At 44.6% G+C, this 25,255-nt stretch overlaps 1 protein-coding gene across 1 annotated transcript in view; it reads right to left on the reverse strand.

Annotated features, from left to right (window-relative positions):
• Positions 1–25,255, reverse strand: part of RAPGEF4 (Rap guanine nucleotide exchange factor 4) — a 317,013-nt gene that overhangs the window by 239,681 nt on the left and 52,077 nt on the right. Inside the window, exons 2-4 of the mRNA XM_073807568.1 lie at positions 21,300–21,442; positions 18,564–18,652; positions 2,337–2,483 (exon numbers count right to left, since the gene is read on the reverse strand). Coding sequence (XP_073663669.1) covers positions 2,337–2,483; positions 18,564–18,652; positions 21,300–21,442 — 379 coding nt within the window. The remainder of the gene's footprint in view (positions 1–2,336; positions 2,484–18,563; positions 18,653–21,299; positions 21,443–25,255) is intronic.

Consider the following 25,255-nt stretch of genomic DNA (forward strand, 5'->3'; position numbering starts at 1 on the left):
TAGCCCTAAAATATAACTCAGATACAATCCAACCAAGGGATCAAACAAATCAAACCAATGCATCACTTACAGTGAGGCATCCAGACATTAAGAGCAACCTAACGTACTCAGTATCACCTTTGACTTCTTGCCAAAAGTGTTTGGCTTGACCTAATCAAACATTTAGCTCTAACTTCCGTTTACAGGAAACCCTGGGGTAGGGGTACAAAAAAAGATACCATGAGAAAATGATCAGACAAACCTTGAATTTGGGAGAAACTGACCTGGCCTTTTTAACAAGTCAGTGTCATAGAGAAAGAGAGACAGAGAGAGAGGGCGGGGGGGGGGGGGGGGGGGGGGGTGGAGAGACTGACTTAGACATAACAATCAAATGTTAACACATGGTTCTTTATTTGAGTCTGGTTTGAAATAAAACAGATATAAAAATACTTATGGAATAAATGTATGTATTTCTGGATATTTATGGGGAAATTTGAACTGTGGACTGGATGTAGATGACGTTAGTATATTATCTTTAGTTTTGTAGGTGAAATAATGGTATTATGGGTATGTAGCAGGACAGTCTGATTTTTTGGAGAAATATGCTAATATATAGGATGAAATGTCGTGATGCCTGTCGTTTACATTAAAGTGGTTCAGCAAAATCAGATGAAGCAAATATGACTCTATGTGAACAACTGCTGAACTAGGTGAGAGTGTATAAGTCGTTCATTGTATTATCCTTTTCGATTTTCTGAACGTCTGAAAATTTCTTAAGTAAATTGTTTTTTTGGCCATGCCACACGGCATGCGGGATCTTAGTTCCCTGACCAGGGATCGAACCCATGCCCCCTGCAGTGGAAGCACAGAGTCTTAACCACTGGACAGCCAGGGAAGTCCCGAAATTTTTTAAAATAAATTTTTAAAAATGTTCACAGGTAGCAACTTCTCAGGAACTTTCTTCACAGCACTGAGGCCTCCTAATTAAAATAAATTTTTAAATATTGCCACAAACCATCCTCTGCCAGCAACTTGAATAAGTCATCACGGACAGAAGCAGTTATAATGACATACATCACAATTGGAGTCATTTTTGTTCTTAAACCAGTCTTCCGAATTTTCTTTTTGGAAAAGAGTTTTCAGCTCACCTTTTAAATGAAAGATCCAAAAAGCGGCTTATTTGCCTCAAGTTTGGTCCCTTTTAATTGACAGAAAACCTCTCCGCACATACCTCATGCAAACCTACTTTAGCTCTACCTTCCTAAAACTCGCTTTTGTCTCTGAACTTTAGAGAGCAGTTGGAGCTCTTTAATATTTTCTAAGAGGAACGTTTCCAACAAGTAACCCTGCAATTTATTCACTACTGCCAAGAATAAAAGTAACAGGTTTCACCACCAAGGCCTTCCAAGGCTTTGCAGGACTTTCAAGGCAAAGCATCACTCATTCACCTACAGGTTTGCTCCCTTAACGCATCTGTCATTTGTTTGGCTCTGGAGGAAACTATCTGATTACACAAAATTCTTTTCAGATCAGGTTTAAAATCTCAGCCACACTGGGACAAGTGGCAAAGCCTGCCAGCTCGATGGGTTAACGCTTGGACGTACTGAGCCAAGGACAAAGATAAGGAACAGCCAGAAGCTTGAAGAACTGAAAAGGAATGAGCATAAAGGACGCAAGGGCCTTTCTAAGCACTCCATTTACCGTGACTGCGTGTAAGCTGATTTCTTCCCCGTCCTTCTTGTAAATGAGCATGGTACCCTAAAGGGCGCTGGTAAGCAGCGGGAAATGCACAAGCCGCCAGGACCCGCTGCCTCCATCCACTGCTGTGCTATCCGTGCATTTTGAAGTTGGCAAGTAACCAGCCATCTTTCCGTCCCTCGTTTCCCATGCCTTATTACAGGGCACATCATTCTTTAAAGCATTTAAATGAAGCAGATGTTAACCCCATCCATTCCACTTTCCCAGGGAACATGTCAATGACGATTTTGAAAATGCCAAAGAAAATGTCAAAGTATTTTGTTCCCTGGTTAAGAACACATCTGTGGAATAGGAAGGGGGAATACATAAAAACACTCTATACATAAAACACTCTATGGTCATTCAAGAAATAATTATAATGTATGTCAAACCACAGAAAACTGAGCAAGCGCTACATTAAAAAAAAAAAAAAGGAAAGACGTCTTGTGTCAAAATGGCTTTTTCATTCACTCATTTCAAAAACAAGTTTTGAAAATTAAATTCCATCCACCGGCTCAGAACAGAGCACATTAAGGCTTGACTCTAATGCCATTATCCATGTGGCAGCTCTCTTTCTTTTCTGCAACCACGTTAATTGACAAAGCAGCCTTGGGGCTCACCTCCCATAGTGCCTTGAAGTCCTTCTGCTCGATGCGGAGAAGTTCACTGCTTTCCCTCGTAACAATTGTCGCATGGCGGGGAGTGTTGTCCAGAATGGACTCTCCAAAGGCTGTCCCAATCCCCAGAGTGCAGATGGTCACTGCATCCTGAGAATCCAAAAAACTGGTCATTAGAAAAGCAAACATTTTGCCAGTGGATGAGTTGTCTTTTCTTTGAAGTATATAGTTGACCCTTGAACAGCGGGGGAGTTAGGGGTGCCAACCCCCAGCCCTGCACACACACAGTAGAAAAGCTGAGCATATCGTGGTTCCTACACATCAGCAGATTCAACCAGCCACAGATCATGTCGTACCGTAGTATTTACTATGGAAAAAACTCCGCCATGAGTGAACCCGCACAGTCCAAACCCGTCCTGTTCAAGGGTCAACTAATTTCTATACAATATAACATTCAATTCACTTGCACAGTTCAACAAGTTTTGACAAATATATACACCGTGTAATCACCACCCAAGGCAAGACAACATTTCCATCACCCCTGAAAGTTCCCTTATGCCCCTTTCCAGTCAGGACCCTCCTTTCAGAGGCAACTGATGCTCTGATTTCTATCACCGTAAAGGAATTTTGCCAGTTTTAGGACTTCACGTAAAAGGAATCAGACAATATGCCCTCTTTGGTGTCTGGCTTCTTTTGCTTAACATAACGTCTGTAAGATTCATCCATGTTGTTGCGTGGGTCAGTAGTTTTTTCCTTTCACTGACGAATAGTTTTCCATTGCAAGGGTATGCCCCAATGTGCTTATCCAGTCTCCTATTCGTGGACATTTGGGTTGTTTCTGGTTTGGGGATATTATGAATAAGGCTGCTAGCAATCTTGTGCACGTCTTTCTGCGGACATGGTTATCTTTTTATAAGACTACTCGCTCTAAGAAAACGGGGGAAATCGTTTGAAGATGAACTCAGCTTTTTTAGTGAGAGAGTACAGTTAACGATATTTAAATAAGAAACCGGAACGGGGATACGGTTATGTCAGTCTGACTCAAAGAGATGAGGAAACTGAGGGTCAGAACGGTGGATTCACGAGGCCCGAGTTCACACAGATAGTAAGTAACGCAGCCAGGTTCCAATTGTGACTATCTGACTACAGATTCCCAGCTTCTTGTATCACGCTGCCCCCCTCAGCCACAATAGAGTAAACGCAGCACCCAGTGAAGTGCTGTGTGGCTAGCTGATAAAATGTCCTGAACCGATGATTTAAAAGTGTAAGGTGTACTAAAAACGTAATTTCCTTTCTGCATGCAACATGGGCGATGATACTTGGATTTAATCCTAACTAGTTGCAAGTAATGCAGTCACTCAAGATCACCTGGACGTTAATTTTGCAAAAGATACTATCAACTAAGGGAGATACACAAGGGTAATCCTGAGTTAGAAAGTACAGTTTTCCTTTCACGCACCTAATACACGATAATAGGCAAATGTTATTAAGATCAAGTTAGTGACTTTGTAATCACATTACTAAGACGAATGCCCATAAGAATCCAGTTCCCTGAACCATAGCAAGTTGCTTCTGCACAGATATTACCACTTAAAATTGTGTTCAGGAAAATAAAATCAATAATATCTCAGAAGAGAATGAAAGATCAGGGGGAAACATAAAAATGGCCTGTTAATAAATTTTCCAGAAAGGCAGCTGGTAACAAACTCAGTCAGAAAAATATCCCCAGGGCTGAAATATCAATACCCAGCATATCAGATACTTCTGAGTAATTTTCAGGTTCTAGTAAAAACACAAGATGGATTATGATAAATGACAGACTTTCACAAATTCTTTAGACTACGGGTTCGCTTAAAGATCCACTAGCCTACTTCATTTTTTTTTTTTAATCATCTGGACCCTTCAGAAAGAATCCTCTTAGCCTAATGTATACTTTCCAGCGTAAATTTCTATTTTAAAACCTGACAGGGATGAACCATATGTATTACTACTGCCACTATCCATGTAGCTCAATTATCTACGATTAGCTACAAAGTATAACGCACAAGAACTATGCAGATCTGTTTTTCGTGAGCTTGCTGTAGACTTTTACGGAATAAGTTGTCTTCTCCGTCTCTCGTCTCCTATCCCCGACACCTGTCACCATGTGTCACCAGAAGGTATACAAAGACACAGCCTGTGAAAGTCGGTCGCATGAGCCCATCTTCTTGCTGGTGAGCAGTTCTTGTAATGATGACAAAAGACTGAAATTCTTGGATTTCCCCTAGAGAGTTTAACATGACACCTGCCTGCTCACACGTAACAACATTTAGTCATGTTAGTGCTGCCAAGTGCCCTCCTCAGTGTGGCTCCGTGCGTCAGGACCTCTGTGCAGAGGGGCACCAGCCCGCGTCATTCCGTCCAGCACCTGGGCTCGCTCCCAGTATCCCGTCCTCTCCCACCAGAGCTGAGTGTGGGATCCGACCTGTCTTCTCCTCCTTCAGACCCCATCCTCTCAAATGTAAGGACAGGGAATCACAAATACAAGATATGATTTTGAAAGCAGGACTATAAAACCTCACCTGAAAGAAGCGTTACTTGCAACTTCAAACTTGACTTTCAGCAGACTCGGTATTTTTAGGACAAATTTACTTAGAAATCTGAATGGATTGGGAAGTGTGGATTGGGCAACTGGGATAATTGGGCACATGGAAGAAGAAAGTCCTAAGAAGAACATCTTCACCCTAAAGATGAATCAGTCCCTTTATGGTCCCTAGGGGCGAGGCCTTGTTTGCATTTGAATTCCAGGAGGGGACTTGCAATGTGCGTAGAAAATAATTACCAGATAAAGACACTGACATTCAAATGTTCTCTCAGGTGGCAGAACCAACATGGTTGCTCAGTATGTATCAATAAGTTGAAAGGCAGGATAAACGTGAGCCCCAGGAATGTGAGTCAGAGTCGCTGACGCACTCTTATTTTAGTGCACACTCCCAGCTCGCCAGATCCCTGCAGGTCAGAGTTCCAAGCCTGAAACCCTGCGGAGATGCTTAAATGCATGCCTTTGCCTGCAGCTGCAAGTGCGCATTTCTGCAGGGAACACTACTATTCCTTTAAACTCACACATCCTCTAGAGATCTGCTCATGTCTCAATACGTACTAGACAGGGACTATTCAGACATTTATTTTCTGCTCAATTGCAGATTAATGTTCGGAAAGGTTACCTGAAAGGAAATATTTACAGTGAGGAAGACTGAAGAAATCGGCAAGGACTATGAAACATCAACAGTGAAGGAATGGCCCATTTTACATTAAGATGGTAATTTATTTGGGGGGACTTTCAAATGTGAAATGACGATCTAAAAATCTGAGTGTCTTCAAGTATGAAGGTGGGTTTAGCAGAGGCTGCTGGAGCCCTGCCAGATTCCCCCACCCCTTTCTCCCACCCTCGCAGGCAACTGTAGGTTTCTGGACAGTTCCCACATATACGCTCGGCTTCCCCTTTCATCTGCATTGCTCCACTTGAGGGCAGCGTGCTGGGCAATTAATGCCTGTAAGGTGTATCTTCCAAAGAGGCATGAGAGGAGCAAGATAAATACGCCGGCTTCCTACCCTACCCAGTTTCTTAGAGGGTCCCCCGGAAGGAGTGAGCCCAGATGCCCATAGCTGAACTCCTTACCTACACATTTTTATAGGCATTCCTCATTCCTCCTGTCAACTTCCCACTCCCTTACGACACTTCCTGGGGTTTCCTCCATAAAAAGCACTTGCAGCCAAATCCTCGTCTCCAGGTTAGCTTCTGGGCAAACAGGAGACTGGGGTAGCTAAACGTGGCCCTGAGTCCCAAGTTACACTGAGACCTCTGGGGAGGTCCTGGGCCTAACCAGTAATCCCAGAGAGATCCTACAATAGCAACAGAGACCAGCTTATCACTGACGGCTTTGCATCAGACACATCCTAAGTGCAATATCCCTTGGGTGACACCTGGGAAGACTTCCTTGTATTAGTTAAGCATCCTGGGTCTCCAAGGCCAATGCTACTACGTAACTAGCAGTGATGGGCTCTCAAAACAAAGAATTACCTATGACACATTACTGATACGATACCTGGTTTCTTCCCGCAATCGGATCGAGCTCTCTCTCATCTGTGAGTCCACTTGATCACTCCTCCTACCTTCTAAAAACTTACTTACCCAGTCACCCTTAACAGTACTTATCCTCCCGTGCCTCGGTATTCACGTGGATCTCCACATGTGTGAGTGGAGTACTATAGGCCATGCCCTGGGCCAGGTGTCTTGACTGTGATGTCTCATTAATTCTTCACAACAGGTAAAGGAGATAAAGTATTTAAGTGCTTTGCACCATGCCGGACTCAAGAGAAATGCTTAATAAAGATATTCTTCCTGGTGGTAGTATTAAGGCAATCCTGCAACACTGGGATTATTGTTATGTTATAGGTTGAGGAGAATCGGGCTCAACGATATTCAGTCATTTGTGAAGTGTGGCTAACAGGTAGAAGGGTTGAGACTAGAAACTAGCCAATCTAATTACCTCCCATCTACTTCCTAACTTATATGAAATTTAAGAACCTCTTTCTAAGGTTCAGTAGGAAAACTGATTAATTATTACTTTAATCCGTACAGGTTCTTTTCTCAATCAGCCAATTCACAGATTGAATTCCTAATGATTCCAAATCACCAGGAAAAGCCCACACATTTGGCACTGCTCCCCCTCCAACCCTCTAATCGCAACATTGGGGCCCACTTGACCCTCACCTAGAGGATCAAATCCATTCCAGGCTGGGGCTCGGACCCCCTTACTCAGGAGAAATGCAAGCGACCAAAGCCAGAAACTAAGAATCGCATCTGCATTTCTGCTTTGCCCACTCCGATCCTGTGCCCTGTTCTAATAACGGAGCTCCTGCATCAGTTGGACAAACTGGGTTTCTATCTTTCTGCATCTCGGTCCCGATAACCTGCCGGTATCCTAATTCTTCTCAAAGTGGTAGACTGCCTCGTCGTGACAGCACTCCCCAGGCCCTGGCTCCTCTCTGGCACCGTTCTAATACCGGGCCTCGTCGTCGTCAGCCTGGCCACCCATCTCCATCACAGAGCCTGCTTCCTGCCTCCCTGCCCATCACCAGGCCCCACCCATCATGTTAGACCTGCCTCAGCCCTTCACCTGCTCACCTGGGGGCTGTGTTGCTCCCACCTCCTGCGTCCTCCCCCACCTCCTGCCCAGCAGCACCTGCACATGCCCTCTAGAAGGTGCCCATCTCCACCGTGGGCAGCCCCCAGCTTACAGGTTCTCCTCCTGCCCAGGTGGGCACCAACTGAAGTCAGGAGCAATATCTTGGTATGGTATGTGTTTCAGCAGAATAGGTGGGGTCTGGTTACTTCTGCTCCTAAAAGTTGGTGTTAGGTAAGTTAACAAAGGTGTCAACAATCTGGCCCTGCTGGAAGGCAGGGAGCGTCAGGCAAAGCACACACACCTGGAGGCACCAGCGTCGGCACACTCCACACCGAGCGGGACGTGCCCTGGAGGCAGCATAGGGAGAAGAGGACGCGCCTTGCAGACCTAGATTCAAAGCTCATTTCTGCCAATTACTAATCCTGGGCTTTGGGGAGAATGCTCCCAGGAGCCTCAGTATCCTCCCTTGCGAAATGGGCACAATCTTTCTCGTTCGATTATTAGCAGAATTCAGTATACGTGATAGATAGTCCAATACGGTTCCTGGCACACAGGTGCTCCATCAAAAATGGAAACTATTATTTCTGACTTAACCTATACATGTATATAAATATGGTTATCTACATGTCTAAAAAGCAAAGTGTATTTTTCTACTATTTAAGTAACAGAGAATCTCTTACTCATTTTGCATTCATCTCCAATTAATGATGGCTTTTTCAACACTTAAATTCCAAGTTTCTCTGTCCCCCAGTCTGGATGTCAAGTGGTTTGAATGATCTGCAAAACACTTCAGCTCTCTGGGGGAGCATGTATTCAAAGGAACCCTTCTGAAGAGTCCTGCTGTAAATCAAAGAATCCTTCTGCACTGCAACTAATCACCCCTTAATTTATCTGCTTTGAATGTCTGGATTACAGTATACTGGGTTTCCTTAAAGTAGGCATTCTCATAGGAGGCATTTTATTTGTTTGTTTCGTTATAAACATTACTACAGTATGGACATGGGAATGGTGTTAAGAAAGTCCACGGTTATGTGTCACTGATATCCAAGCTAATAAACGTGGACCTTGCACATGAGGTCTATGAGCAGCAGCTGAAATCTAATTTACACAAGTTAGACATTCTGATGAAATTTAAAACAATAAATTAGAAGAGTTCTGTGTTAAGTACATCAATTTTTTGACTGCTCTGTAACTTTGAAGGGTATCCTTTTTTTTTTTTTTTTACACGCAGGCTCAGCGGCCATGGCTCACGGACCCAGCCGCTCCGTGGCATGTGGGATCTTCCCGGACCGGGGCACGAACCCACGTCCCCTGCATCGGCAGGCGGACTCCCAACCACTGCGCCACCAGGGAGGCCCAGAGGGGTATCCTATTTTTAATCATGCATATTTAACTCACTTCCTTATTAGTAGCTCAAGAAGTTAATTGTCTCACCGCGTATTTATTGTTTTGGATACATGTTGGGTTAACATCAAGGAACAAACTGGTACTTTAAGTGTGTACACCCTGAAACAAATTTTTACAAAACAAGTAGTTTTACAATTTCTATTTTAGGCCTATAGGCAACACTTGCCATTAAGTCTGCTAGTGCCTGGGTTTATTTCATAAGCTGGAATTTAGTCCTGGAATTTACGAAGTGCTCCAAGTCCTTTTAGAAAATAAAAGTTTAATGGAACCTAATCTCTGAATTTGTCAAGACATTAGGGCGTATGTGCAGCCTTAAGGATTTACTACCAAGCAGGAAGGCAAAATACTAAGACAAATGTGTTTTTCTTCCTGACAAACAGCAAAGACAAGCTCTATTACTTTGAGAGCACTTCCTTGGAATCGGTGTTAGACACAGCACAACAAGATCAGGCAAGCTGGCTGCTGGAAGGTTCAGTGAGAATGGACTCGCATTAGCATCTGATAACTCACTCCGGGAGGCCAGCCCTGTTTCAGCAGAGAGCCAGTCTGTACTACACTGTGGCCCTGTCTTGCCTCTGCCCAAACCCAGAATTACATGCAACAAAACTAAATGCAGTACTCGGATGCCCCAGGCAGGATGCTAAACAAACTCTGATCAGATCCTAACAAAGAGTGTGACCTAAGCATAGACAAGTAGTAAGAGATTACAAACAACCACTCTAGACTTGGCACCTTTCAGGTTTTATTGGCTTGATAAATGGGTTCAGAAGATGTTTCCAAATGACAGCAAGGTCTGAAAATAATGGGGTGAAATGAGAATGAACCAAAGAATCAGACAGACAAAAACAAAGACGGGGAAAGATAAAGCAACATGACAGAGAAACATGCCTACCCTCCAAATTTTACAAACAAATATGCAACGCTTAAAAACATCTTTGTTGTATAGACAGAGGGTTTTAAAAAAAAAAAGCACATTTTACTTTGGGGAGAGAACCAGTAAGAGACCATTTTCCAAAAATTTGGCTAAAAATCGCCAGACTTTATAGAGACTGATGAAAAGATGAATAAAGTGATGACCAAGGCCAAGCTCAGCCCTATTCTCTGATCCCATGAAATGGCTGAACAGCACTGTTAAACTTGCCATTTCGAATACCAAGTGCATTTCCTGCTTTTTCTATTCTAGCACTGCCCTCTTGTGGTAAAATGACAACATTGCAACCAACAGCATTCCACTTCAGGCAACCAACTTTTCTTTCCAAGTAGTAATAAAAAAGCACGGAAGCCCTGCTCCTTGCCAAGCTTCGTACTAAGTGCTTTATCTACATTAACTAATTTAAGGCAGGAACTAGTATCTCGAACTTACACGTGCTCTAACTTGCTCACAGTCACTCAGCAATTAAGTGGCTCTGAGGATTTCGAAAGAGGTCTGATTTAAACCATTGTGCACTGCATTAATAGTAACACTTTAAGCATCTGTTATAGAAATATAAAAGTTTTAATGAATTAATAAAGCATCCCATTCCCTATTTTGCAGTATGAACTTCTATTTGCTCTGCAACCATCAGAAATTCTTCTTTCATATGACTGGGGAACTGTTATACTTTTTTGCTGTAAAGATTAGTTTAAAACTTTATTTTTAGGATTTAAATAGTTACCATGCCAAAGAGGCTCCTCACTTATAAAATCTGCAGAGAAAAGAAGGACCCTGTCTCTCTGGCCCCTCCCCCCACACAGTTGGGTATTGTCTGAGATAGTGTGGTTTTTAAAACTATTTATTGTTTTTAAGCTTCATATTTGTTTTATAACTTGTTCCAGTGCTCATTCCTAACCTGAAATCCACTTAAACATGAAAAAGTCCACCCATAGTATTGATATTATTCATTCCAGTGGGAATGTAAAGCCTCTGGCTTTCAGCCCGTTAAGTTAATTAGGCACCGGAGACAGGCAGCTTCCTGAGCACTCGAGTTCAGCTGTGGGCATCTGAAGGCCTGCGCGTCCTGCTCAGGCTTAGGTAAGAAACCGAGGGTGGGGACAGGTCTCGCTGGGAACTGGAGGATATATCCCCAGCAGAATCTGTGCTACACGAGCACGTGAGCCAGGCTGGGACACTCGGGGATAGTGAGGCGGTCCGTGGGCAGGGCCCCTTGCTGGGCATTCTCAGTTTCAGGGGGTAAGACAATGCACGGCCAGGCAGGAAAACGGCTGGGCAGCTGGGAGAGGGGCCTCTGACAGCCACACAGGGACACAGGGGCAGGAGCACTTCCCAAGTAGGTTTTGTTTTACGGAGTAGTGGGATCAATATAAATTACAGGAAGACATTTCCAAGGACGGTCTCTAATAAAAGTTCGCCATAATAACAGGAATGGAATAATCCATGTACTTCCCAGAGTTCTTAGCACACCCCCGGTTTCAAGGCTGTAACGCAAGAAACGAAAGCACCGTGGCACCAGCTCCTCGGGGAGGGTCTCGGGTAGGTACGGCCCACGTCCCTCTCCTCATCCGGAGGCTTTTGTCTCTCCCCTACCCCGGTCCGCGCTCGAGGCCTTGGACTGGGGAGACTCAGGTGAAGAGAAGGCGGGGAAGCAGAGCGTAGGCCTAACTGCGTGAGAGGCAGAGAAGCTGGTCCCAGCCAGCGCGCGGCAGGCTCCTGTACCCCAGGGTGCCGGTCCCGAGCCAGGAGCGGACACAGGCCGGGGCAGCATCAGCGCGCCAGGTCGTGCCTCCCCGGCTGGCACACGTTGTGTTTCTAAACTGACTGGGCGGGCTGACCCCAAACAAGACCAGGAGGCGAGCCATCTGGCTGCCCGCAGCCCCATGGCTTTTCCCCTCCGCCCTCCCATGCCAGGAAAGGGCCTGAAGAGTATATTACTACCTACCGGCGTGTTTCTGTTTTCCTCCTTCTCCCAAATGCGGAATCAAGGGCTTTCTTTGCTATAACGTTGGGCATCGGCGTGACCCCAGGGTATGAAGAAGGCGCCACACACCGCCGTGACCACCATGCGCGCGTACCGGCAGCGCCTGGGAGCAAGCGCCCTTTGTACCCGTAGCCTCCTCCCCCAGCAGATGGTCCCTCGTGTGGCCAACCTCAGCGTGGCTCGGGCAGAGCACCGGATTGGGTAAGGAAGTCAGGTGACTTCCAGCTCTATGGGCTACCACTGTGTCCTCCTGAGTGGGCAACTCATTCACCTGTGACCTAAGCAAGATGCAACACAGCTGGGTCGACCTAACAGAGCGGCTCAAACAAAAGAGTGCAAGTGAAATGCTTTGCATATGATGAGATTTAATACTACTCTGCTCGTAGTGTATGGCTAATGAGAAATAAGGGTGACCCTCCACGGGAGGTCCAAAGAATTCAAGAAGAACCTGCCAAACCAATCATACAGAGAGCAAGAAGTGAGTTTTCTTACTCTGGTGAGCAGAAAAGTATAGAGGAATGATGGGAAGGGGAAAAAAGTAATATACTGAAACAGGCAGGAAAGTAACATGAATTTATGAGGCAAATAAGATACTTCTGCTCTGTGTATTCTTGAAGTTATAGTTATATCTTCCTATCATACATAAGAAATAGGGTGATTTTTTTTCAAAAGACATTCCCCCCAAATCAATAGTACCTAATAAATGTATGCCATAAAAATACTGTACCAGAATCTGTGAAGGGTTTTCTTCCTCACGTGTTTCTTATTTCAATCAGTGGCATCACCGCCCACCTCATCATCCAAGTCAGGCTCCTCCTTTTCTCTCAACCCCCTACACATCCCATCAACACCTCTCCCACCCTCTAACCCAGAAACCCTTTGAAGGGATGGGCCACGCTCATTTCACTGTGGGCGTCCAGGCCTGAAAGGTGGTGCAGGAGGGCCCACATGCCAGGGGCAGCCCAGCAGAGGGTGAGAAGCGGGCCTTCCCCAGCAGCACGCCTCAGGGGGGCTTGGAGGTGAGGCGTGGAGCTCTGAGTTCTGAGCTGGAATCGGAAATGCAGGAGGGTGGCTGCAGGAGCTGCAGGGGAAAAGCTGCTTCTCTGCACACTCGTCACTGCTGAACTGCTCAGCCCTCACTTTATCCCTTCCCCTTCCCACCCTCCGGATGGCACCTGTACAACCCTGAGGGTCAAGAACGTGAGCCCTAGGATCACAAAGAACTGGCTCTGACACCTAATGGCTGTGTAACCTGTAAAATGAGACTAATAATAGCACTGAATGGGGAAGGCGATGCAGGGAGTAGCCAGTGAAATAAAACTTGTAAAGTGCTTTGCACAAAGCTGCCTCTAGTGGGCGCCCTGTTACCATTAGCCATTCCTGCCCTTATCTCACCATCCCGGCTCAGCTAAAACCCTACTGAGGAGCCGCAACTCAGAGATGAGGTTGGCAGTTCATCACCACCATCTCCTCTGACTTCTGACTCTCAGATGAGAAGAGAGGCATGCAAGGCAGGGTGAGACTTGAGGAAAGGAAATGGAGGGGCAGGCTGGCAAGAAACTGCCCTAACCACTTTTGAAGATTTGACTCTTTGCTGTTACCTCATTTCGTTCCTTAATTCTCTCTTAGTCTCTTTTAACTTTTCTTCTTTTTCTTTTACTGCCCCCTGCCCACCTTTTTTCGTGTGTGAACAGCAGGAAGAACATGAAATTTGGAGTGTGTCAGATGTGAATTCAATTCTTTTTTTTTTCTTGCCTGCATTTTATAAAACTAAAATGAGTTTATTTTGCTAAGTCAAGCAGTAAAAAGAAGGAAATACTTCTCTTTTATAGCCATGTACCTCTAAAGCCACTGTCCAGGAATTTTCCAGCACTGACATTTTTGGTCCGCAGAGACCAAAAATAGGCAGATAAAGTTAGTCCCAGCAAAGATTCCACAATGTAACCAAACTTTCTTTACATACACAGGGGGAAAACAAACCCACAGATTTAATACAAATTTTAAAAAATGTGGCCTCATAAAACTGTCATTCAGTCATCAGTAAGGACTCTGCTTTACCTACTTAGTGGCGGACATTAACAACTCCTCTGGGCAGACAACGGTCAACGTAGTCATTAGCCAGAAAACTGTGACGACTTGCAGTGGGTTCTTTTTCCTACAAAAATATTAATACTGCTGCATGAGGTTTCATACGATGCATGGCGACTTACTAAGTGAAAGAAATTGGAAAAAAACCTTGAAATCAGGAAGTAAACAAAATTAGAGGGTTGCTCACATTCCAACAGGTATTTGTTAAGCATCTAGGAGGTATCCAAAATGTTTCTATAAGCCACAGAAATTTATCTTCCTTTACCAAACACAGAATTATTGTAAAACCCGGTAAGCTTCATTTTGAAATGTCGAGTGAATTCAATTCTTAATTTAGCCACGTACGTATGTGTGGCCCCAGGAAAGTTATACCTAAGGTCTCTGAGCCTCGTTTTCAAGCCCCTGTAAAATAGGACATGAATAACTAAAGATAAAGACAGTTAATATCCACGGAACCCCTCACACAGTGTGACACGTGAAGGCACTTAGCAATGCTGTTGCTGGTCTCTAGGAATTCCAGGTCTTTTCTTGCTTCTCCTCCCATGGCCCATTGCCCAATCTCATTTTGCTCCCCATGATAGGGGTATAGGATGGTTAATTTTGTGTGTCAACTTGGCTAAACTATGGTAATCAGTTGTTCAGTCAAACAGTCTATATTTTGCTATAAAAGTATTTTTTTAGATGTGATTAACATTTGCAATCAGTAGACTTTAAGTAAAGCAGATTACCTGCCATAATGGGGGTGGGCCTCATCTAATCAGTTGAAGGCCTTGAGAGCACATAGGTCTCCCTTGAGGTTTCCCAAAGAAGAAATTCTGCTTCCACAATGCAACATAGAAATTCTGCCTGAGTTTCCAGCTTTTAGACTCAAGACTGCAGCATCAACTTTCACCTGAAACTCCAGCCTGCCAGTTGCCCTGAAGATTTCAAACTTGGCAGTCCCCACAATGACATAAACCAATTCCTTAAAAGAAATATCTGTCTCTATCTATCTATTTATCTATCTATCCATCCATCTATCCATCTATCTATCTTCCTATCTATCTATCTTTCTATCTATCTATCTATCTATCTCCTGTTGGCATTGCTTGGCATCCTGTTGGCACCCTGTTGGCAAACCCTCACTTACATAGGAGCTACTATGATTGGCTAACCCATAGACCTGATGTGGCCACATCACTAGTGGGCAGAGACCAGAGTCCATTACAAGGCTAGAGCAGCTAGAAATGGGTTTTTTTGGTTTCTCCCCTTTGAGCAACTTGCCATGAGAGAAGATTCAGCCATCTCACTCATCCTCCTCAGCTTCTTCCCTCCGTGTGGCTGGAACCCTGTCTTGCCCATCAGAGCTGGCTAGAAGGCTAGGATCACTGTCTGTCTCAGGCTACTCTTGGGAGGGCTGGAGGATGTAGAGGTCAATGTGTTTTCCTTGTTTCTTAGTGACTCTCCAAATCAATTCAGAAAACTCTGGTTGGACATTATGGCTGGACTCTGTGAAGTACACAGAGGAGGCAATAAGCCAGCTTTGGTATAAAACTAATTCCTAACAAAGTAAGAGAAGAGCAAGCCCAGCTCAGGAAACTTCTCTGCATTGGGGCTGAGGTCAAAACCACAGCTAAAATCTGGGGGCTTCCCTGGTGGCGTGGTGGTTGAGAGTCCGCCTGCCGATGCAGGGGACACGGGTTCGTGCCCCGGTCCGGGATGATTCCACATGCCGCGGAGCGGCTGGGTCCGTGAGCCATGGCCGCTGAGCCTGCGCGTCCGGAGCCTGTGCTCCGCAACGGGAGAGGCCACAACAGTGAGAGGCCCGCGTACCGCAAAAAAAAAAAAAACACAGCTAAAATCTAAAGTTAAAAATGTACTAAAATTTTTTAAAAACCCACAGCTAATAACAAAGTGTTGCTCAGCTATTCTTGGCTGGCACCGCATGGTGAGAGATAATTGGTCCAGGGTAACACTCCAGCAGCCCCTGGCCAAATACTATTCTAACACCATCAAAATCTCACGCCAGCTTTTAACATCTGAGGTGTCAGCACGTCACTGCTGATGCTATTTATCATCCCTTAGGAACATCTGCTCTGCTTTTTAAAATTCTTTCCTCATCTCTCTTGCTTATATTTCTTGCCTTCTCACCTTTCTCCTCCTTAATTTGCATCTTCCTTCCCTTTCCTCTCTTTCCTCACCTTTCTCTTTTCAACTTTCCACCCACACCATCATTACTCATTCAGGACCATGCAGAGGAGGAAGGAAAATCATCCTCTTCTAGGTCCTGTCCCCTCTGCACATCCACGGAGGTGCGACCGGGTGAAGGGAAGCATCAGGGGCAGCTGTGAGCCACGAGAGCCGGAGGGGACCCACCAGGACAGCAGTCTGCGGGGAAAAGGTGTGCAGAGATGCAGGACATGGGGTGACCTGAAAGGATGAGAAGTAGCCGAGAGAGGGGAATCACACGCTTCATCATGTTTCTTCGGAGTCAAATAGTACAGAGTGTTGGCTAAGAGCGTATGTTCAGGTGCCTAAGTCCTTGGGTTTTAATCTTGGTTCCCCTAATTTCTAGATATGTTACTTGGAGCAAGTGAGTTAATCCCTTGAGGCCTCAGTTTCCTCATCTGTAAAATGAAGCAGTAACGTGACCTACCTCATAGGGTTATTGTGAGGATTAAAGGAGTAAACACCTATTAAGTGCTGAGAACACTGCCTAGCACATAACAAATACCCAAGAATTGCTAGCTGTCCTCGGTCCCGCTGGGAAACGGAGGCAGCTTACAAGAATCAAAATCCACCTCTCCCGTTGGGCCGCTCTGAAATCCAAGAGGAAACTGGCCCTGTGAGAGAGGGGAGAGGGACAGTACCACTGAGGCTAGCGGGCACAGATTCCGGGCAGTTTCTCATGGAACTTTTGATGCACTGGTACATAGAAAAGGTACACTATTGGTTACGTAGAACTTGGGCACTGGCCTGAGGTCCTAAGCCTCCATGACAATGGGTGGAACACAGGCACCTATACTCCAAACTTCAAATGTCCACTTACCGACCATCCGCTTGTTAGATGGTAACTGCCCGCAACTCCAACACACACACAGGTTCCTACAAAATTTAAACCTCAAGTTGAGGATGTCATGATGTTTCTCACATTCGAAGTGTGCCACATCTGGAGAAGGCTCAGAAGCACTGTCTTAAACATGGTACTTGGCTGGAGGTTATTTGTCCCTTTAACTGATTCTTTGATGTTTCTTGATATTTCTTTCTGATTCTGTAGTTAGCCAATTCTCTTCCTTCAGTTTTTATCTGAATCCTGAATATGTGAATATAAACTTGGAACATTCTCATACTGAAGCTTGACGGTAGCCTCTAGAGGGGTGTCCTTTTGAGATGAGAGGGTCTTGGCTCTAAGTAGGAAGGTTCCACACATTTAGGCCACATGGAATAATGACGGAGCAAAAGTCACTGCAGATATGAAAGGAGACTCTGGGTACAATTTTCTTTTTTTTTTTTTGCGGTACGCGGGCCTCTCACTGTTGTGGTCTCTCCCGTTGCGGAGCACAGGCTCCGGATGCGCAGGCTCAGCAGCCATGGCTCACGGGCCCAGCCGCTCCGCGGCATGTGGGATCTTCCCGGACCGGGGCACGAACCCGTGTCCCCTGCATCGGCAGGTGGACTCTCAACCACTGCGCCACCAGGGAAGCCCAGAAGTTTCTTTTTTATGTAAAAGTGTAAATTTTGGCATTAGCTCCAAATGCTCCTTTGTTTAATATAAAACTTTTTTTTTTTTTTTTTTTTTGCAGTATGTGGGCCTCTCACTGTTGTGGCCTCTCCCGTTGCGGAGCACAGGCTCCGGACGCGCAGGCTCAGCGGCCATGGCTCACGGGCCCAGCCGCTCCGTGGCATGTGGGATCTTCCCGGACCGGGGCACGAACCCGTGTCCCCTGCATCGGCAGGCGGACTCTCAACCACTGCGCCACCAGGGAAGCCCAGGGTCCAATTTTAAATTCACAAATATTATGGGATGGAGGGCAAGAAGAATATGAGTTTTATCTACTAGGATGCCAAGCTCCTCAGAGGCGACTGATTAGGATAAAGGAAGCCTGTGCTGCACTTTAGGAAAAAAAGTATTACTGGCCCTCCCACATTTGACAAGTTGAGGTAGAGAAAAAGTGAGGGATATTTGGGGGACTGCACCAACCACATTTCCCCTGCATTGCTGGAGCTCTTAAAAGGCCGACAAGGGGATCACTTCTAGGACGGAGAAAAGTCAGGAAGCCAGACGGAGGAGGATCTAAGGACAAACCTCGGAAGACTTGCTTCTCCTTCCCCTTTGCCCACATTTCACCTTATGTAACTGAAGTTTCTCACTGCAATGGACTTGTTGCATTTTCCAAATAGAGAGCAAGCTCCCGGAGAACAGCCCATGTGCTCCTGCATTTCATGTTCCCACACCCGGCGCCACACTCAAATCATGGAAGACATTCACTATATATGTTTCTTGAGTAACTTAATAAAGGAACTCAACACATACTTGCTGAACTCCTTACTGTGGGAAAGAGGAAGTGGCTTGGAAAATGTAATTTTGATGGCATCCAAGACAGAGGGATAATGTATCGTTTAAAAGTAATAACTCTTACTTTAAGACAAAAAAAAAGAATAAGGTATCTTACCTGGTGACTGCTAGTCTCAGAAACTTTAACATCCAAAGACCCTGCCAGGACAGCATACCAGTTGGTTCCAATATCACCCTGGCGAAATACTGGAAAAGAAACAGCCATGTAAGTAGACCAAATGTAAGTTGGTTTTACCACATAACCTGATAGTTTCTCACTGGTTATTGTGAGCCTAACTTGGACCTAGATGAGCTTACCAACCTTTCTCTATCTGTACCCATCAGAACATGCCAAAATTTTCTTTCCCTCTTCTATCAACAAAGCTATATCCTATTTATTCAACGTTCCATGAAGTAGAACTCTATTAAACAGAACTCTTTCATATTTACAGAGCAGCAATAAGGGATGATAACCCTAAATGCTATAAGATCCTTTGAATGTAAGAAGAATTGACTGGTATTCTCTGTAATTTATCTTAAATATACTTCACTGTATTGTGATTCTTGGAAAATTATTACTCTAGATGGGGTGCGTGTTAATAAGACTATGGGACTCAACAAAACTAGCTCACCACCCCAATTTCCCAAATCTATTTATATTAAAAGCAACATGCTTTCTAGAATAGAATGTCTCCTTTTAAGCTAACCAATGGCTGATTAAGAAAAATAAAATCTGTTTTAAAATTTTTAACTACTGTATTTTCATTGTCCATTTTCTTGTTTATTTTATAAATTCACTGCTTTTAGGCATGACGAGTTAACTACTCTCTAGAAATGATTCTCATGAGAAATTTCTGAACTTAATTTTGCTTTACTTTTGTAATCTCAGAGAGAAAACATTTAGTTATTTAAAGAGAACCTTAGTTCTCATATCCATGTTAAGACCAGTAGTTTGGAAAGTCATTCTGAAACACTGGTTCAAAAATCTCATACAGACCCAACTATCCTTTTAAATATCCTAGCTAAATAACTAGATGGAATGATCTGATATTTTAAAATTCTTCTCACAGAGTCAGAAGTCAAGTGGCTCAATGAAAAATCACATGACAACTCAGTGGGACAGTTACGTTCTGACAAGGCTAGTGCTCAGTGCGTAAGAGGAAGCTTCTGGGAGCCATAATTAATGACGACAAGCTGTTCTGAGCTCTCTGACTGAGACATGCTGTGGAAAGGCAAGAACAACAATAGCATCCTACCAAGTGCAATGATAAGCTTAAGATGGGGGATGGCTGAGTTTATAGCTGGCCTCTCGAGTAACTCTAGCCTTTGTAAGGGACTTATTTTAGAGTTAGGGCTTTGCCTTTCATGAACTTCTTGGCCCCCAAAGACGTTATCATCTGCCAATCAAATTCATATTACACATCACAGAAGATTCATTGAAAATGGCCTTAAGAAATAGAAAACAGAGTCTCAGCTCTAAAAGAATGAAGTTCCCGCTATCAGTAAGAATAAAAATATTGGTTTGAAAACCGTATGTGTGGATGATTTTTTTTTAATAGAAGTATGACTATGTTTTTGCATGTGTGCATATGGGAAAACATCTTGAAGAACACACACAAAATGTGAATGTCAATCTCTGGATTTGGGGATTGTAGGTGATTTTTATTTTGTCTTCTAAATTTTCTACAGTGATGTTGTGACAGATCCTGATAGGTTCCCACTCAGAATCACGCCCTCCCTTCCTCCTATTTAACTGAACATGGATTTGATACAAGTTCCCACCCTACTCTAATGGGTCGAATTCTAAGAACGTATTTCTTCCCTAGCTCCACTGGGGTAACCATGATTGGTCTAAATCAGCCCTGGTGATTCCATGATCTCTGCCAGTGATTGGTTTAAAGATGGGCACATGATGCAATTCTGGCCAATGAAACAATACAGGAAGTCTGCTGGGGGATTCTGAAAAAGAGACAAGAAATAGTCCTTCAGCAGGAATGTTGTGTATCAGCACACAATGCCTCCAACTGCTGTAGTTAGTTGTATGAGAACCATTTGGGACAAATCTGAGTACAAATGCCAACACCTGAGGATGCAGAGCAAAAACAAATAAACCAACAAAAAAGGTGGGAGGAACCTGGGACCTTAATAATGTCATTGAGCCACTTAATCAACCAACCCTGAAGCCATCCTTCCTCAGGACTGCTTATACATGAGTAACTGATTGTCCCCCTTTGTATGAGTTATTACTCAAGCCAGCTGGATGGGAGTTTTCTGTTACTGCAGTATAAAGCATCCCAACAAATAGAATAGCACTACTTTCTTAATAAGAAAATACTTGGTTTTTTTTTTAATGCAGCTGTTACCCTATCATTTTACTCTCCCTACCCCTTTGGTCACATCTGGAATAGATGTTATCACTGAGGTTAATCTGAAACATTGCTATTGTAAAATCAGCTATGCTTTAAGTTTTTAAATTACTATTATCATTAGTTAAGAGACCTTTTGTCTTGTTTAATATCCTGCTGGCTCCCATATTTCTTGGGTTACAGAAAATAATTATATTTTAGAATTTCTAAGGATACTGCTGAATGTATAAATCAGTACATCCTTCCAGCTCCATCTGGAAAGTAGGCTGCCCTGGAAGAACCATTCACATGCTGTGGATGAAGGAGTTAAGGAAATGCCTACATGGAACTGAATAAATAAAGGAGAGGGAAATGTCAACCTCATATCTTTGACTGAAGCTCACATATTTGGCACACAGATACCCCATTTGCTATCCATCCCCACAGGGTAACCACAGATGAGCACAAACTTATACATGAAAACACACCACTGGAGTTGCATTTCTTACATGTTATTCCTTTTTCCAGATTCTCATAATAACCACATAAGCAAATCTGATGAAGGAGATTTGGGTGAAATTTCTCAAAAGCTTTAACTTCTTTCAGCCGCGTGAAGATTATATCCACATCTTCACTGGATCGTTCTAATGGCCTATAAAGGGGAGAAAAGGCACAAGGCTAGATCAGAAAGAACTTACTCGAGTCAACATGCATTATTCTAACTATATTTAAAATTTTGCAAATATACCAATTGCAAATATTTTACTGCAAATATTTATCCCCCTATAACCATTATAAATATTTCCAGGCCTTCGTCAACTGTTCACCTTAAATCTCAAATACTGCAGATGGTGTGATATTGTGATTTACAAGAAAAAAATATAAAATAGTAAGAAATAAGAAATTGTTCACTGTTCCTTGCACAGAGCTCCTAAAACTCTTGTAATTTCTTATATGAGAGCCACATGGGGCCTCTTCAGTTATACTATTTGGCCTCTTGTCCTCAGTTCCTGAAATGCTTAAGAGCCATAAAAGTGAAATGGGTGTCAAGCCCCCTTTCCACCACAACCAAGTTTATGTTAATGAGGGGACTTTTGGAAAACTCCTAGGTAACCTAAGGATGGAGACTGGCTGCCTGGAGAACCACTCGTGTGATTAGAGGGTTGGAACTTTCAGCCGCACCCCTTGACGTGGGGGTGAAGGGGCTGGAAATTGAGTTCAGTCACCAATGGCCAATCAATTTCATCAAGCATGCCTAAGTACTGAAGACTCCATAAAAATCCCTGGACAAAGGGGTTCAGAGAGCTTCTGGGTTGGTGAACACCTGGAAATGTGGGGAGAGTGGCACTGGGAGAGGGCGTGGAAGCTCCATGCCCCTTCCCATACTTCACCTGTACACCTCTTCCATCTGGCTGTTCCCAAGCTACACCCTTTCATAGTAAATCTAGCAAGTAATTGTTTTGCTGAGTTCCGTGAACTGCTCTCTAGCAAATTCATCGAACTCGAAGAGGGGTTTGTGGAAACCTCCAATTTATAGCCAGTCAGTCAGAAGCACAGATAACAACTTGGACTTGCAGCTGACATCTGAAGTTGCACGTGTGTCTGGGACCGAGCCCTTAACCTGTGGGATCTGATGTTATCTCCAGGTAGACAGTGTCAGAATTGAGTTGAATTGTAGGACAGCCAGCTGGTGTCACAGAATTGCGTAATGTGTGGAAAACCCACACACCTGGTATCAAAAGTGTAGGGAGTATGGTAGTAGCATGAGGGTAAGGGAAACACAGAAGGAGGAGTTTTCCTCTACAGATGGCTATACTTACTCAAAATTGAGGTCCCAAACACAAATGCCTGCCGGGGCCTATTAGGTAGAGTAAATGATTATACAAAGAGCCAAATATAAGGAAAAAAATCTCTACTATACAAAACCAGTGGTAAAAGCAAAGACAAATTGCAAACTGCAGAGGTGGGGCTGTCAACAGGGAGCAGGCCTTATTGGCTATTTTCCTTATCACTGGCTTTCTGTGGAAACATGGGGCCAGACGTCATGTGTTTCAGCTGTTCAGGGAAAGATCTAGACGTTTGTTCACATTTCTTAAACATTGTGTGGGCCACACACAAAACATCTATGGACTACATCCAACTTGTTGACCACCGTTTTGTACTCTCTGGATTAAGACGAACTGGAGGAGTAAACAAAAATGGGATAGTTTTACAGATTATATAAACTATTTTCTTTCTTTTCTTGGAGCCGTTTTCCAGGTCTATTTGTTCTTTGATAGATATGTCCCGTTCTACAGAAAATATTCACCTCCTAAGTGCCCCCAGAACATTCTGGGATCAGAGGAAACGAGGGGGGCCAGGATGTGACTGAGACAGGTAATGCTCACCAAATTCCCACGTGTTCCCTGACATTTACCGGCTTCCTTTGCAGTTATGTTGGAGCCATGTTCTGGCCAGTGGACTGTGAACAAATCGAGCACGCATCACTTCTGAGGTGAAACTGTTAAGGGCCAGCCTCAGCCACAACTCTGCAGTGTGTGATGGGTTACTGTGTCCCTCCCCCAAAATATGCTAAAGCCCTAATACCCGGTACCCATGAGCGTGACTTTATTTGGAAAGAGGGTCTTTGCAGATGCAATCAAATTAGGATGAACTCACACTGGATTAGCGTGGGCCATAAGCCAAGGACGGGTGTCCTTACAAAAAGAAGGACATTTGGAAACAGACACAGGGAAGATGGCCAGGTGAAGGCGGAGGCAGAGGCAGGAGGGACGCATCTCTAAGCCAAGAAACACCAAGGATGGACGGCAGCCACGAGAAGCCGGAAGGAGACGAGGAAGGAGATTCCCGAGAGCCTTCAGGGCGACCTGGCCCTGACGACACCTTGGTTTTGGACTTCTGGCCTCCGGAATCCTAAGAGAACACATTTCTGTTGTTTTATCCCACCCAGTTGGTGGTCTCTTGTTTCAGCAGCCCTAGGAAACTGATGAGGAGGCAGGTGCTGCAGATGCTACAGCCGCAAGATGGAGACTTTGTCGAAGTGACAAATAAACCGCCACTGTGTGAAGCCCCGAGATTTTGGTTGGGGGAGGGGGAGTGTTGTTAATACAGCATCACCTAGACTAACATAGAGGTCAGGACTACACGGGCCAGAGTCCAAGGAACTTGGGACATTATCAGAGGAAGACAGATCCCACCATGAGAGATGCACATTTTTGGAGGACATGAGCAGGTGACCCGTCACGAAGGGGAAGACCTAAGACACAGCTTTCATGAGTTTAATTGAGAGGCTCTTCCCCCACCCGTCACACTTTCAGGCCCAAGATAACTAGATTCGAAGAATCTGCTTACAACCTCGGCGGGCCTCCCAATTAACCTCTACTCAAAGGGCCTGAGCTCTGCTTCCCAGGGAAGAGGGAGGAGAATCCTGATGCATTAGTGCCAGTTTATGAGATGACCAAGTGTCCGGAAAAGCTGAGAGTTTGCAGGCTTACCGGGGAAGGTACAGCACACTGGGCACAGGGCCTCTTTCCACCTCTTGTCCCATTGGAAGGGCCTTATCAACTCCCTGCCAGAAGCCATGTTCTCAAAAGTCAAGGGGCTCTGAAACAGGTGCTAGAATTTCAGCAGTTAATAAAGGGGTGCAGACAACTTTCAGTGAGAGCCTTTGAGGGTCCGGTGGGAAAGCATTTCCCAAGCAGTGAAGGCACAGTGGCTGGCAGGGCTACGCTCGACAGCTCTAGCCAGCGGAGCGCACTTCATGGGAAGCAGTGTCGGCACGAGCAGGGGTAACACCCAGCCGCAGCAAGCAGCTGTGTGAACCCCACGGGGCTCCGCTACAGAAGCGCGGGCGCTAGCCTGCATGCCCAAGGCAATGGCGACATTTAAGTCAACCGGAGGGGGGAATCACAAGGACCAGATGAGCTGGAAATTGGCTGGACATTGATATGGTGGATTCGACTTAGTGACACAGAAAAAGAGAGAGAGATTAGAATCCCTCTTCCATCAGGAGGGAAAGCAGCATCCCACCTTGTTTATTCTCCCCAGAGCACATTCCATATTAGGAAGGCAGACCAGGGAGGCCTAAAAACATGTTTGGTCCAACGCTCTCCGGAAGAAACTGAAAGCAGCAGAAAAAAGAAGCACTTACATACTTCCATACAGACCAAAACAAGCACAAGAGAACTTCAAGATTCACAACCAGATTGTGTGAGGCCCAGTGACAAAGGACACTTGGAAAGACAGAGCTACTGTGAGATAACCGGGACAAGCATGAAAGCTCTCTTCCTGAGATTTTCTGTGGGCACCCCAAAATTAGGTCCTAATAATGTCTCCCCCATTGTTTAAACATTTAAGCCACAGAAACTATGAAAAGCAATGTTTTCTCTGTCATTCATGGAGTGGGGAAAATTCCATTCAGCTATTAACGGACATCTTTACCAACCTACCTCTGCAACCTACCACA

The sequence above is a fragment of the Tursiops truncatus genome, chromosome 7 (genome assembly GCF_011762595.2).
Source record: "Tursiops truncatus isolate mTurTru1 chromosome 7, mTurTru1.mat.Y, whole genome shotgun sequence".
NCBI lineage: Eukaryota > Metazoa > Chordata > Mammalia > Artiodactyla > Delphinidae > Tursiops > Tursiops truncatus.